This window comes from Urocitellus parryii, chromosome 7 (genome assembly GCF_045843805.1).
Source record: "Urocitellus parryii isolate mUroPar1 chromosome 7, mUroPar1.hap1, whole genome shotgun sequence".
NCBI classification, from domain to species: Eukaryota; Metazoa; Chordata; class Mammalia; order Rodentia; family Sciuridae; genus Urocitellus; species Urocitellus parryii.
The window spans coordinates 99346605-99359977 of NC_135537.1; the positions used below are offsets into that span (position 1 = coordinate 99346605).

Consider the following 13373-nt stretch of genomic DNA (forward strand, 5'->3'; position numbering starts at 1 on the left):
GGAAGAGCATTCAAGCTCAATTATCAACTAAGGCAAGGTCAGGTTCTTCCACCAAGACACTCATAACAAAGCAGAGACCTGGACAGGTCTAACCCAATCCTCAACTTTGCTCTAAAGCAAGGGATGAGGTGGTTAAAAAATCATGTTTTCTTTGACCTTTAGAATATTTTCAGAAGTTTTACATTTGTTAACAAAGAGGTTTCTCTCTCTCTCTCTTTCTCTCTATCTCTCTCACACACACACACACACACACACACACACACACACACACCCTAGATATCCAACTCCTTAGGTCTGATGACCCTGTAACCAACAAGCCCCGGGAGCTACCAAAAGCAGTCTCTACAAACAACCAGGAGTCCCTGCTCCCCTCACTCCACTGCCCATCCCTGTGGCTGCTGGTCTTCTCCTTCACTCTTACCCCACTCACTCTCTCACATGCTCAACGGGCCTCTCTGTGCTCACCACCCAGTACCTCCCCTTTCTCCTGCCCCTGCAGCTGAGGAGTTTGCAATGCAGTATGTGGGCTCCTTCTCAGGGAGCTCCCCTGGAACACTGGCTGAGGGTCTGCACTTGGCCACTCATTCACAGCGAACAACAGTCAGACCCAACCTTGGAGGAGTCACCTCTGGGTGCAGAGATCAAGCACATACAAACAGCACCACTCGGGAATCATGGTGATGCAGCCAGGCAAGTAGAAAGCCTAGGACAGAGACCTCCAATGGCCTGGGGCCTCAGAGAAGGAGTCTTAGAGGCCGAGAGGCTGAGTCACAGAGAAGGCCAGGGAGGGAGAAGCAGGTGGAGGGTCATTAGCAGGCACCACCCAGCACAAGTACAAGCTGACCTGCAGACTAGGGCACCAGGTGGGCAGGACAGGGAGACCTGCCCAGCCAGAGGCAGACAGAATATAACCTTAAGGGAGGTGCCCAGAGGAAAAATCAGTGGAAATTCTCCTCAGTTCTGGCCAGAAGGCTCCATCCTCCAAATCCACGAACACAACTGTCAGCACTAGATCCAGCACATCAAGGACACCAGCAGTGAGCCACAGAGCGCAACAGCCCAGCTTCTGAGTGAACAGTTGGGGGGTTTCACCCTAACACAAATTAATGTGAAGTTCATGAAATGATGACTCAGTTCCTGGCCCTGGGGAAAAGGCAAATCAAAACCCCTGGTGACATAGGAGACATTTCACGTCACCCAAGAATGGCCATGTCAAAAGCTAGGCAGGGCCAGGATGTGGGGTGGCTGGACAGCACATGCCTGCCCGTGGAGCACACTGACATGAGCCCTGTGCACACACACTGGGACAAGAGTGCTCCTGAAGCTAAGATGACCCACTCGATGGTCCAGCACCAGACAGCCAAGAGCCACGGGCACCACAGGAGTCCCCGGCAGCTTCCTCCACAACAACCCAAAGACGGAACCCAAAGACAGAGACCACAGGATCATCCATCATTAACCGGGGTAAGGGACCGACCACGGCATGCTGACCACGTGAAAGATCAACGGGCAACAACAAAAGCAAGATCCTTAGTCACGCCAAATCCCAATGCAGGGTGTGCGCCCTCACACCGAGAGCACCCCCCAACCTGTCCATCTGGAACTCTAGGCCACAGAGGGAGAGCAGAGCTCCAGCAGAAACAGGAGATGGACTTCAAAGCCTCCACCTGACCTGAGGTGTGGCCCTGCGCCCGTCCAAGTCACTGAACTTGCTCATGAACCTGTGTATTTCCCTGACATTTCTACCTCCGTTCAATTACGGAGTTTGGAGATGACCGTCAGAGCGCAAACCACGCATCATGGAGCAGTGGACGTCGGCTCATGCCTTACTGTGCAGGTTGCACTGGCCCCGTTCACATGCCATGGCCATGCGCACACAGTGTCCTTGGTCCCCTGAAGCCTGATGCTCAACTCTGCAGCCCAGTTCTTCGCGAGGGCACCATGCGGCCACTCACCCCCCGTTATAAATGATGCAGTTGTGCAAGATCCACTTGGTGTCAGCTAGGAAGGCCTCTGTGCAGCCGTACATTTTCTTTTTAGTGTTCTGGGACGAGAAGCCATGGGGCACAGTAAGCAGTGGCTCCACACCAAGCAGAACCGCCTGCCCCTCATACCATCCTCTCACCACCACTCGGCAAATTGATTAAGGCTTGTCCACTCATTTCCCATGATCCTATTATTGTGAGATCTATGACCCTATTTTAAAAAATTCACCACTGAATTCATCACAGGAACTTGAATTTTCTCATCTTAACACTGCTGTCATTTGTTAAGAGGTTCCTTCCAAGAAGAGGTTGATTTCTCTATTTGTATTTATTTTAAAGACAGGTCTCACATGAGCCTCCTGAAAACTCAAGGAAGCACACATCACCATTCCCACTTCACACAACACTATGCCAATAGTATGAAAGATATATCCTCTTCTTCTTTGGTGGGACTACTAGGGAAGAACCCAGGGGCACTCTACAACTCAGCCACATCCCCAGTCCTTCTTTTCATTTTTTATATCATTTTGAGTCTGGGTCTCACTAAGTTGCTGAGGCTGGCCTTGAATTTGCAATCCTCCTGCCTCAGCCTCCTGAGTCACTGGGATGTCAGGTGTGCACCAACACACTCAGCAATGTGTCCTCTTCATAGATAACTTTTCATTACCCATATTGAGATCAGCACCATGGTGGTGCGCACAATCTAAAGTATTACTAATATAATTTTCACCATGCAATTTTAGCATGAACTTGGAAAAACACCTTCAGGCATTAACAAAATAGCCTTATCGGCTGAGAAGCCAATTGTAAGAAGCCACATCCTTATTGCTAATCTGGAGTTTTCCTAGCAACTTGAATGTTCTCTTCTTCCTTCCTGCTGCTCTCATTAGCACCTCCAAAAGAAAGAGAAGAGGATATAAGGCGCAAATAGATCAAATCGCTAATTCCTAGAAGTATGGCTCTTTCAAGTAGAAGCTGGAATCACTCCCAGAAGAGCAGTGAGCACATCTCCCAGGACACCATCATCCCCTGGAAGGACGTCACAGAGGAAATGAAGTGAGAGGCCCAAGAGTTCTTCTCTCCAAATAAAACTGATCTAACTTGGAAGTGAGGAGCTGCATTGGCATCTCCACACCCGGGGCTAACACGGGAGGCTCTGAGACAGAGGCCAAACTTTTCCAGTGTACAAAGGTCCATGAGGTGGATAATATATTCTGTGTAGTCGGAATACTGTTCCAAGGGAACGGGCTCCTGGAATGCATCTGTCTGTAAGAGAAAAGGTACACATGCACAGGCCAGGAAGACCACACTTCAACCAACATGGGACTGAGAAGCTGAAAACCTCTCCGAAACTGCCAGGAAGGAGGCCATAGGCAGCTCCACTGGCCACGATCCCAGGCTGCCTGGATGTTGATAATCCTGGGCCCAGATGAACTGGTTAGGGTTTTATTATTTGCTTTACTATCAACATACACCCAAGTAGCAGGTTCTGTCCCCTTCCAGTGAGGCTGAGAGTCCCAACACACCAGGGGTCACTTTAGACACCCTAGAGGGACTCATCACCAAAACTGACTTGAGGGGGAAATGTGTTCACACCTAAAGATGACACATCAGACAACGTTGTTTGGGTGCCAACAGATGTTTCTGATATGATGGGAAATCTAGACAGTGAGATTTCATTCCTGTTTTCAGAGGTCAAATTGCCTTCAGTACAAGAAGTGTGCAAAAAGTCTTTACCTTCACCCATTTGCTTAAGCTCTAACTGGACTCAGCTCAAGATGGCTGGGTGGTATTTACTTAGCAATTTTTTTTCTTTTTAAATCCAAAGATTTAATTAAATACCAAATTATACCCAAGCAAAGATTCGGGACAGATTTCCTTTTGCAATCACCTGTGTTCACTTCAATCCAGAATGAAAGTTTGACCACTGTAAATTTTAAAAATGTACCAGAGCAGGGGTATGGCTTATGGGAAAGGCACTTGCCTAGCGTGTGCCAGGCCCCGAGTTCCAGAATGGAGGTTTCAACAAAATTTGTGACTTTACATCAAACAGAGTGAGAAAGTAAAGCTTTTTTTCTATTTGTCCTTAGCTTTAAAACTTGACAGAGTTGACAAATCTACATACTCTGTTCTTTTTGTAAATAGTCATCATGCTCAATCACTCTACAGTAAAAAAAAAAAAAAATAATAAGATTTTTTTTTTTTATGGTCCAAGGATTGAACCCATGGCCTCACACATACTAGGCAAACTCCTTTCCTCGCCCAAGATTTTTGTTTTTAAACTAAACTAAAGCTACTAGCACAGTTTTGCTTCCATCAATTGCGATTTAATTCAAGAGATAAATAGGTAACTAATTCAATATCTAATTGGCACATCTTAAATTTCTTCATCATAACAAATTTCAGAATATCTCAAAGCAAAACTTTATTTGTTTAAAGAAACAAAACCACAGTGGTCACTAAAAACAATGAGATACTCAGCTACTGCATATGCACATGACTTAGAAAGCAAATCAGAAAGGAGGGACCCATCCTTAAGCTTCTTTAGATTCATCTGGAGAAAGACAGTCATAATATGTCCATCATATCATCATATTATTTTTGACAGAGACATTCCTCTGCCATTTTCCTGAAAACTATCATAATAATAACAGACATACCTAGGGTATGTCAGACACTCCCAGCAGGGTGCCATGTGAGGGCACAGCCAAGCCTGGCAGCCTTGCTGTCATACAGTTTCCAAAAGTAGCAAAGGCTGTGCAGCAGGACTCATTTCACAATTTATGGAACTAACCAGATTCTCACCCATTATGGAAATCTCCCTGGTTCCACACCAGACCTCAGTTATAAATAAACAGGGATGTCCTTCTCTCCCTGAAGTAGAATTCCATCCATGCTGAGGGAAGGAGCATACAGCCCTCAGAGTCAAGAGGCTGTGAAGTTCTACTTCTCAACCCATCAGGACTTTAAGGCCCCACTGACTATTGGACCTCGTGTTATTTCCTGACTAAGCTCCTTGGGGACACGGAGAGCTCACTACAGAGAACTCACTGAATGGCACCATACCTAATGTTTACTTGACATATTTAAAAAGGGAACACACAAGACAAGTCCAAAAAACACGGAGAGGAATCTGAAAAGCAAAGCCGACAAGCAACACGGAAAGCTGCTAACAGAATTAATGGAGTCTTATCTTCATTTATGCTTACACCGGCGGACCAATCCTTTTACCCCTGGCTGTTTCATTTTCTGAATGGCAAACTTGAGCAGGTAGGAGAGCTGTTCAATGGTGAGCATTGTCATGGCTTTCCTCTGGGTCTCGATGCACTCTGCTACTGTAATCTTCTACAAGTCAAAAATCATACACACACATCCGGTTAGAAAAAGAAAATCACAGAGCCATGGATTTATTCTCCTTCTACTTTTTATTTTCTTTTTTTTTAAACATACACATAAGAAGAGGTTCCCATCTAAATGTGAATAGCTGTTTCCCTTGGCAAGGACTCCAATCTACCAGACCATAATATACTGGATCTGTGGGAAGACATTAGAAAGCAACCAGCCCACTGACTACCTTAGGAGCAAGTGTCTCCAGCTCAGGGAGATTACAGGATCTGGGGGAGGTTGGGGGAGATGGGATTCTGGAAAAGCATCCTTATCCCAACCTTGGTTCTCAAGAAGGGGATGTGAATGGGAAGGTCACCGATGCATTCAGGGGAGGGATCTCCTCCCAAGATGATCTGTCATCAGTTGCTTATCTCGAGCCTCTTTAGACTCAGAGCTATTGTGCAGGAACGTGGCCCAGCACTGTCTGATGGCAAGAGAAAGGGCTCCCTGCAGGAAGAACTTGGGGGTGGGAGTGGACTAATAATTAAATAGGACTCCATTGTTCATCATCACTGATGTGAACTAACTTGGGATTCATGGGCACATTTCCAAAGGGTAGAATCTACCTGTCTGTCCACACAGGCAAGAGATGTCATTTCGAAAGGGAAAGTCCCATCAAGGAGGAGACCGAGAGAAATAATGAAAGTGGATTCTGCCATGGGACTGTGATATCATATCTTATGGATTCAGAAGGCCCATATCCCAGCAACAACAAAAATAGCATCTGCTCCTAAGTCATGCAATGTTTCTCAGCCATCTGTGAAAGGAGCGTGGATAAGTTTTCTTGGATAATTTGGACTCTTTCCACTCTTCACTTCTCTGGGAACTCTCAGATGTGTCTGGTTGGTTGTTGAGGAAAAGGATCACCCAAGAGTCACTAGGAAGTTAGAAAGGCTGCACCATGCACGCATCTCATCCCTGGGCTACCAGAGCCTGAAGAGCTAGTCTTGCCAGCAGCCTACCTTACCAGGCAACCCTGGAAGAAAATCAGGCTGTGGATCGTGCACGCAGAAGTCCTGATTGTTTGAATTGCAGTTTGTTTGTGGGCTCCACCCAAGGAGAACACTCAGGTTACATGCCCAACTGTCCCTCACTCCCTCACCCCTGCTCCTACTTCCTGACTGGCACTGCCTGGAAGTGCTATATGAAGCCCTTAAGAAGCCTTTGTTGCATAGGAACTGAGGATCGGAAGCTCACCCTGAGGCCAGGATAAATCAGCTGGAGAATGAGGATAAAATCCTTCTGCTAGACAAAGAGATGCCAGAAGTGTCTTCCACTTAGAGGACCACTACCTGTTCTGCAATGGGATGAAACAAATGAAAACAGTCGCTTAGGACCAAAGGACACTGGTGGAGGTTCCAGGTCTCGCTCTAGGTGTAGCAGAAAAAGATCTGGCTCCAAACACAGGCGGGCATGGGTGGGTGACACCCAGCCCATCTCTGTCTCCGTGGAAGAGTGACCAAGGTAACCAGCACCCACCTTCCAGCCATTTCAGAGGCAGAGTGCCATCCTAGGGTCGTCACCAGACCAACTTGATGCCTGATTGCTTTTCACCTATTTTCTATTTTCCTCCTTTCCCTGCACAGAAGTGACTGCAGGGACACTATCTGTGATTTGTTTTCTTTTCCACAGAAAACATCCAGGCAGCCCCTCCAGGGCTCCCCAGACACGTCTTCATGTGCAATCTTAGGCCAACGTGCCTTGGGATCCAAGAGACATTCTACACCAAAAGACTTTCAGATGATTCTCTTCTTGTTAGCATTCGAAAGAGCCACCCAGTCCAGAGTGGCCAAGAACAGATGCCACCTCAGAACCCTGCAAGTCCAGGGACTGGTTAGCTTCAAGCAGCTCTTGGCTACCCACGAAGTCTACACTGCCTTCACTGTCCCCCTGCTCTGCCCAGGCCACACCCCCTGCCCAAAAGGTTCCCCCAGAGGGCGGCAGGGCCCACCTCCATCAGGTACTTCTCAAATCTCAGGGGGGCCTTCCAGGCCTGGACATTTAAAATGGAATGCCCTGCGGCTCCTGAACTCCCTACTCCCCGTCTTCAATTTGCACCTTTCTTCAAACTCATTATTTCTAACTTTATTTTCACTTCTGTCCTTTTCTGTTAAAAGGAAAGTGATCCGTGCCTAATTTTCTGAGCACTATCCCATCTCCTTAGAAATATTTGTTGTATGAAAGAAATACTCAGATGGCACGGCCACCACCCAGAACACAGGGCCCAAACTGGGCATCCCAGGTCGGCGGCGGATGCTGACCCCATGTCGCAGCAGGGCACATCCAAGAGAAGCTGCACGAGAGCGTTTCAGATCATGTGAACTGTTAACGGTTCAAAAGTTATCGTGTAAGATGTGCACTCCAGAAGAAGAAAGGTAGCAACAGATGTCGAAGTGATTCAAAGACTCAAGAAGAACCCAGACAATATTCCATGTGATCATTTCTCCAAAAGCTGCAGGACCACAGCCAGGGGAAGATGCTGGTACAAAAGTGGGGTGGCCAGGACAGAGCAGGTGGGAGGCAAGAAATATCTTTTTTTCCCCTTATCTGGATTATTAAAAAGTTTGTAAGTCAAAGGAAGAGAAGAGAGAGGAAACAAAGCAGAGAATATGTTAATTCGTTGGGACCTAACCTCACATTCAGGACAAAACCAGTCCCCCTCTGGTTCCAATGTCAGTCTCAGACACTTTGCATGATAAACCTGGGGACAGAGCTCACAGCAAAGGACTTGGCCTTCCCAGTGACAAACCCAGCAGTAGAAATCATTCCGTTCATTCTGTGGTATAACATCAACAGGGTCTGTGGTGAGTGGCTACTTCATATAGTAAAACGGACCATGTCTTAGTTCTGACTGAAATGTAGGCAAGAAAAACAGGTTTGGTTTCAAAACAAATGTGCATTCTCAACAGGAATTTGAACAAGTACATCAATAACAACACAAGAAAATCACAGCATTTCACATCTGCTAAACAGTCAAGCTAGCTGCAGTTCCTCTACTGTCCACAACATTAGCATGTCATTGGATAACTATGAGTGTCTTTCTCCCTCCCATTTTAAAAGGCCACAGATTGAACACTAGTGTCTCAGAGTCACCAGGCAGCCTTGGCCTATGTAAGTACAAATTTTAACTACCACTAAACAGCCACATGACCTTGTACAGGTCTCCCCACCTCTGAGCCTCAGTTTTCTCATCTGTAAAATGAAGGTGAGGTACCTAACATCATGGGATTATGGGGCTGTCTTCAAATGAGAGGACAGAATGTATATAATTAACATGGTGCCAACATCACCAATGTTGTCCCCATGGTTAAGAGCCCAACATACACAAGTTCACATTTACAAAGCCAACAGAACTGTGCAATCTGCCCTGGGAGTCTTCATACTGTAGGCACTTAGAGAATATAGCAATTGGATTTGAGTGACCAAAAAATGATCTTCCATTTTTAAGGCCATCCCCAAGGTACAAAGTCGTGAACCAACCAGAACCTTCCTCAAATCACATCTCTTGAACACTTTAGGCCCCTGGAGTTGCCAGAGAGCCTCAGCCTTCATTACAAACAACACAGGAAGATGAGATGGTGGCAGGTCCAGGTACACCAGAAATACAGGAAAGCCATCCTCCAAACACATAAAATCACTCAGAAGAAACTCATTAGGAAAACCACCATCACACTCCAATATGGAATTCTATTTAAATCTATGATCAAGGCCACAGGAAGCATCACACAGCCTGGTAACTAGTGGTGTGATTGAGAAAGCTTGGTACACAACTGTAATTCCAACTTGGGAGGCTGAGGCAGGAGGATCTCAAGTTCGAGGACAGCCTGGGCAACTTAGAGATACCCTGTCTCAAAAAACTTCTTTTAAAAGGGCTGGGGCCGGGTGTGGTGGTGCACACCTATAATCCCAGAGTCTCAGGAGGCTGAGGCAGGATGATCACAAGTTCCAAAGCCAGGCCAGCAACATAGCAAGGCCCTCGGTGACTACTGAGACCCTGTCTCAAAATAAAACATAAAAAAGGCTAGGTATACAGCTCAGTGGGTAGAGTATTTACCTTGCATGCACAAGGCCCTGAGTTCAATCCTCAGCACCATAAATGAATGAATGAATCACAAAAAGGGATAGGGATATGGCTCAGGGTTCAGCACCCCTGGTTCCCATCCCCACTACCAAAAAAATAACAATGGTAATAAAACAGGAAGAGTCTAGTGTGACAGTGAACCTCCCTTACTTGCAACTACATCTATTGTCAAATACAAGCCAGATCCTTTTGGTCTTGTTTTTGTTTCCTTGGTGCTGGGGACAAAGCAGAAGCCAGGCAACTGATCCTTCAGCATGAAGTTTCTCTCACACCCCTTCACTATCCCACCCCACTGTCCTGGGTGACTGTCCCCAGAGGATGGGGGCAGCTGGGCTGGTCCAGTCTCCAGACTCCCTCCTCTCCTGTAGCAGCCCTGGGTGCTGAGAACCAGCTGCCTGATTAATCACCTGTCAATCAGATCCTTTCCTTATCTGCTGCTTGTAAGTGTTACCTCCTCCATAATAATAATCTGATATCAAATATGGAACACTTTTAAAAGGAAAAGCATTTTCAGGCAAAATGAGTTACGATTTTTTCTTCCCCACAGGGAAGCAGCCTGCGAGCAGAGCAGTCAGGTTACAACCTGTGATACAATGGGACAATTACAGGTCCTGAGAGCACATGTTCTTATTCTCTGCCCTTCCACAGGCTGGCATGACAAAAAGAGTGGGAAAGACACTTTGGTTCACTTGTGGAATCTCTTCGTGCACACCAAGAGCCAGCAAACACTTTCTATAAAGAGGTGAGTGAGGCCTGGCAGGCCATTTGGTCTCTACTGACAGTGCTCAGCTCTGGCCACGCAGTGCAGAAACACAGACAATATACCAGTGTAGCCACAGAGCTGTGCACCAATAAAACTTTATAAAAACAGGCTCTTGGGCCACAGGTGGCAGTCACCAACACGTTGTCTACATCCACCCGAGAACGGGTGCTCTGGACCTGCATATGTGTGGTAGAGTGGAGGCCACAAGTTCAAATGCCTGCAGAGGCCACTCAGGTGGCACAGATGAGTAACAGCACTGTGCATAAGCTTTTTTCCTGCATTTGCAAAGGAGTGCGGCTGACTGCAAAGCCTGTGAGAGCCACACAGCCGTGGAACCAGCCGGACCCTAGAGTGAGGAACCCTCACCAGCCTGGACGTGAGTGGGATGGTGGGCAGAGCCCAGGCCAACCTGTGGGGGCCCCACCAACTATCCCGGCAGTTAATATGCTGCCTACTTCAAGCAAGGACTGCCGCGAAAAGTGCTAGTTTGTGTTTTTGTGGGTTGAGGTTTTTTCTATTTTATTATTTTTTGGTAGTGGGGAGGGGACCCAGGGAACCTACCTATATGGCAGGCAATAGCTCTACCACTGAGCTACATCCCCAGCCCAAAATAAAGTATTTTAAAGGTCTTCTTAAATCCCCACCCTGGGGCCAGGTGTGCTCCACCAGGAGGATCCCAAGTTCAAAGCCAGACTCAGCAAATTAATTAATTTTGAGAATGAAAATAGATTTGCGCTGAACACACGTCTCTCCCAGGCCCGGGCACTTAACGTGGCTAGGGCTCTTCCTGTGAAGGCAGCAATCTCGTCTAATTCAAGAAGCACTCAAAGCCCCCTGACCTCACAGTCCACACAGGGGTGGACACTTCCGCCAGTGAGTCCACAGTGCTCTCACGTTCCCTATTTGGAATGTCTAAGCTGCACAAGAGAATTTTAAAGCCAGAAGTTTCCCTAGATGAGACCCAGGATGGTGAAGAGGTTTTCCCGAGCCTCTGACAATCCTGTCAGCCAAGGGGACAGGGAGCCTGTGCTCAGGAGAAGGGGAGGTGACCCTTGGGCCATGCCTCTACCAGGGGCCCACACCCTTCATTTTACAGATGAGAAAACGAGACCAGCAGGGAGCTATGTTGCCCAGCACTGGTCAGCAGGGGAAATCCTCAGGCCACCCGGGAAAACAGTCCTAAGAATATGGAAACATGGAGCCAAGGAGAAGCCCCAGCCCCTCAAGAACAATATCCTCATCTCCTCTGGGTCACTGCTCTGTCCCCAAACAGATCTGAGAACCTGCTGGAAACCTCTCACAGGCCCCTCTGAGCTGCCCTTTCTACATATGCAAATGACAGCAGCACCAGGGCAGCCTGCTAAAAGATGCCAAGCCCGGCTCCGAGAAACGGAGCACTGCTGCCCCCTGGCGGCCTGCTGCCGGCCTGCTGCCACGCCATGCCCAGCTGTGGCCTTACCTGCTCCTTGCTGTTGCTGCTCAGTAATCCGGGCATCTTTTTCTTTTTAATGGGGCTTGTAGAGGTGTCCTGCGGCAAGTGGCCATTGGAAGAATGTGGGGGGCTGGGGGAACTTTCTTTTCTGGGCTGTTCTGTCTGCAGAGTCAGGATCTGAAAGAAACACACAAGACCACACATTTTAAAGCACCAGGGTAGCCAGGGTCCCACAAGAGGGTGAGTGTGATATGGTACATTTTTCCCCAAACTCAAGGTCATTTGCAAGTATACTCCTCCTCCTAGAATATACTTGCCCCCTTTTTATTGTCCAAGGTCAAAGATGTGCATGACTTTTTTTGGGGGGGGGGGTACTATGGATTTAACCCAGGAGCACTCTGCCATTGAGCTACATCCTCATCCCTTTTTTAAAATTTTATCTTGAGACAGTCTTCCTAGGCTGACCTTGACTTTGTGATCCTCCTGCCTCAGCCTCCCAATGAGCTGGGATTACAGGCATGAATCACCACACTCCACTCCTACGTGACATTTTTATGAAATCTTGGTTGGTTGCCAAAACAAAAAAAGTTCAGGGCCCACAGGCTGTGATGACACCAGATAAACTTGAGCAACAATCCCATGTTGGGGTGAGAATGAGCCTCCACCTTGCACACTCATCACCATTCCCGACTGTGTCCCTGTTGACAAGGCCACAACCAAGCTCCTAGGCACCCGCTGCTGTTCGCATGCTCAAGAACTTCTTTTCCACATCCACAACAATGGCCAATCAGGAAACGATGAAAGGCAGGTCACCAAGGCCACACACCAGGGCAACGACAGCACCTTTCTCTGTGCAGAAAAGGAGAGCTGCTGTGTACGCTCACAGCTGACAAAAAGAACGGGTAAAAAGAATGACCCTGCCCAGCGGAAAGTTCTCCCGGCTGTCAGCAGTAGACACTCTGAGACCTTCCTCCCAAGAAATCAATACAAATTACATTCTTACTGATTCTTGCCTGAACAGTACCAGCCCCCCTCTTAACAGACCCCCCTCATTTCCAGGCTCCCTCCAAATCAGAATCTCAGTGTATCCTTCTACCACCATCCATTCAGTCTTCACCTGCAAGGATGAGAGTCCGTACCATGCCCCAAGGTGGCCTCCTCGGCTTATGGACAATAGTGGTACAGCTTGGGACAGCTGGCATCCTGAAGAGCAAAAGCTACAGACACAGGAGAGTGGAGAGTGCACCCCACACACTGGGGCTGGGATGAGATGTGAGACACAGGGAGATGATGATCCCCAAAGATGTTCCTCCTGCAGCTTACCACTGGACAAGTCTCAGCACACACCACCCTGCACCACATCTCCCGCCTTCAGGGTCCAACACCACTGAGTGCAAGGCCTCCAAGTGGCTCCCTTTGGTTTGGGAGGGCAGGCAGCCTCTAGCAAGTGCACAAGGCCTGACAATGAGTGGACACTCCTGCCTCACAACCAGGCTTTCAGAAAGTTCAGAACCAATGATCAGCAGAGGAAATTCAATGCTAACCACAGGTGTCCTGAGGGTGAAGAGCCCAGGGTCTGGGGGAGCACCACAGACACCAAGTTGAGGCCCAGAAAGCCCAAAGGGTTGCCCCCAAGGCACAGGAGTCAGCTAGTGAGAAAGGTAAAAGACAGAACCCGAGATAGGCTCCAGGAATAGGGACTGTCCCCCAGGGAAAACGGCCTTC

At 47.9% G+C, this 13373-nt stretch overlaps 1 protein-coding gene across 1 annotated transcript in view; it reads right to left on the reverse strand.

Moving 5' to 3' along the window:
- Positions 1 to 1951: 1951 nt before the first annotated feature.
- LOC113178182 (vimentin-like) overlaps positions 1952 to 13373 on the reverse strand; it is a 120489-nt gene continuing 109067 nt past the window's right edge. The window contains 5 exon segments of the mRNA XM_077801221.1: positions 1952 to 2044; positions 3087 to 3251; positions 5217 to 5330; positions 11676 to 11825; positions 12766 to 12851. Coding sequence (XP_077657347.1) covers positions 1952 to 2044; positions 3087 to 3251; positions 5217 to 5330; positions 11676 to 11825; positions 12766 to 12851 — 608 coding nt within the window.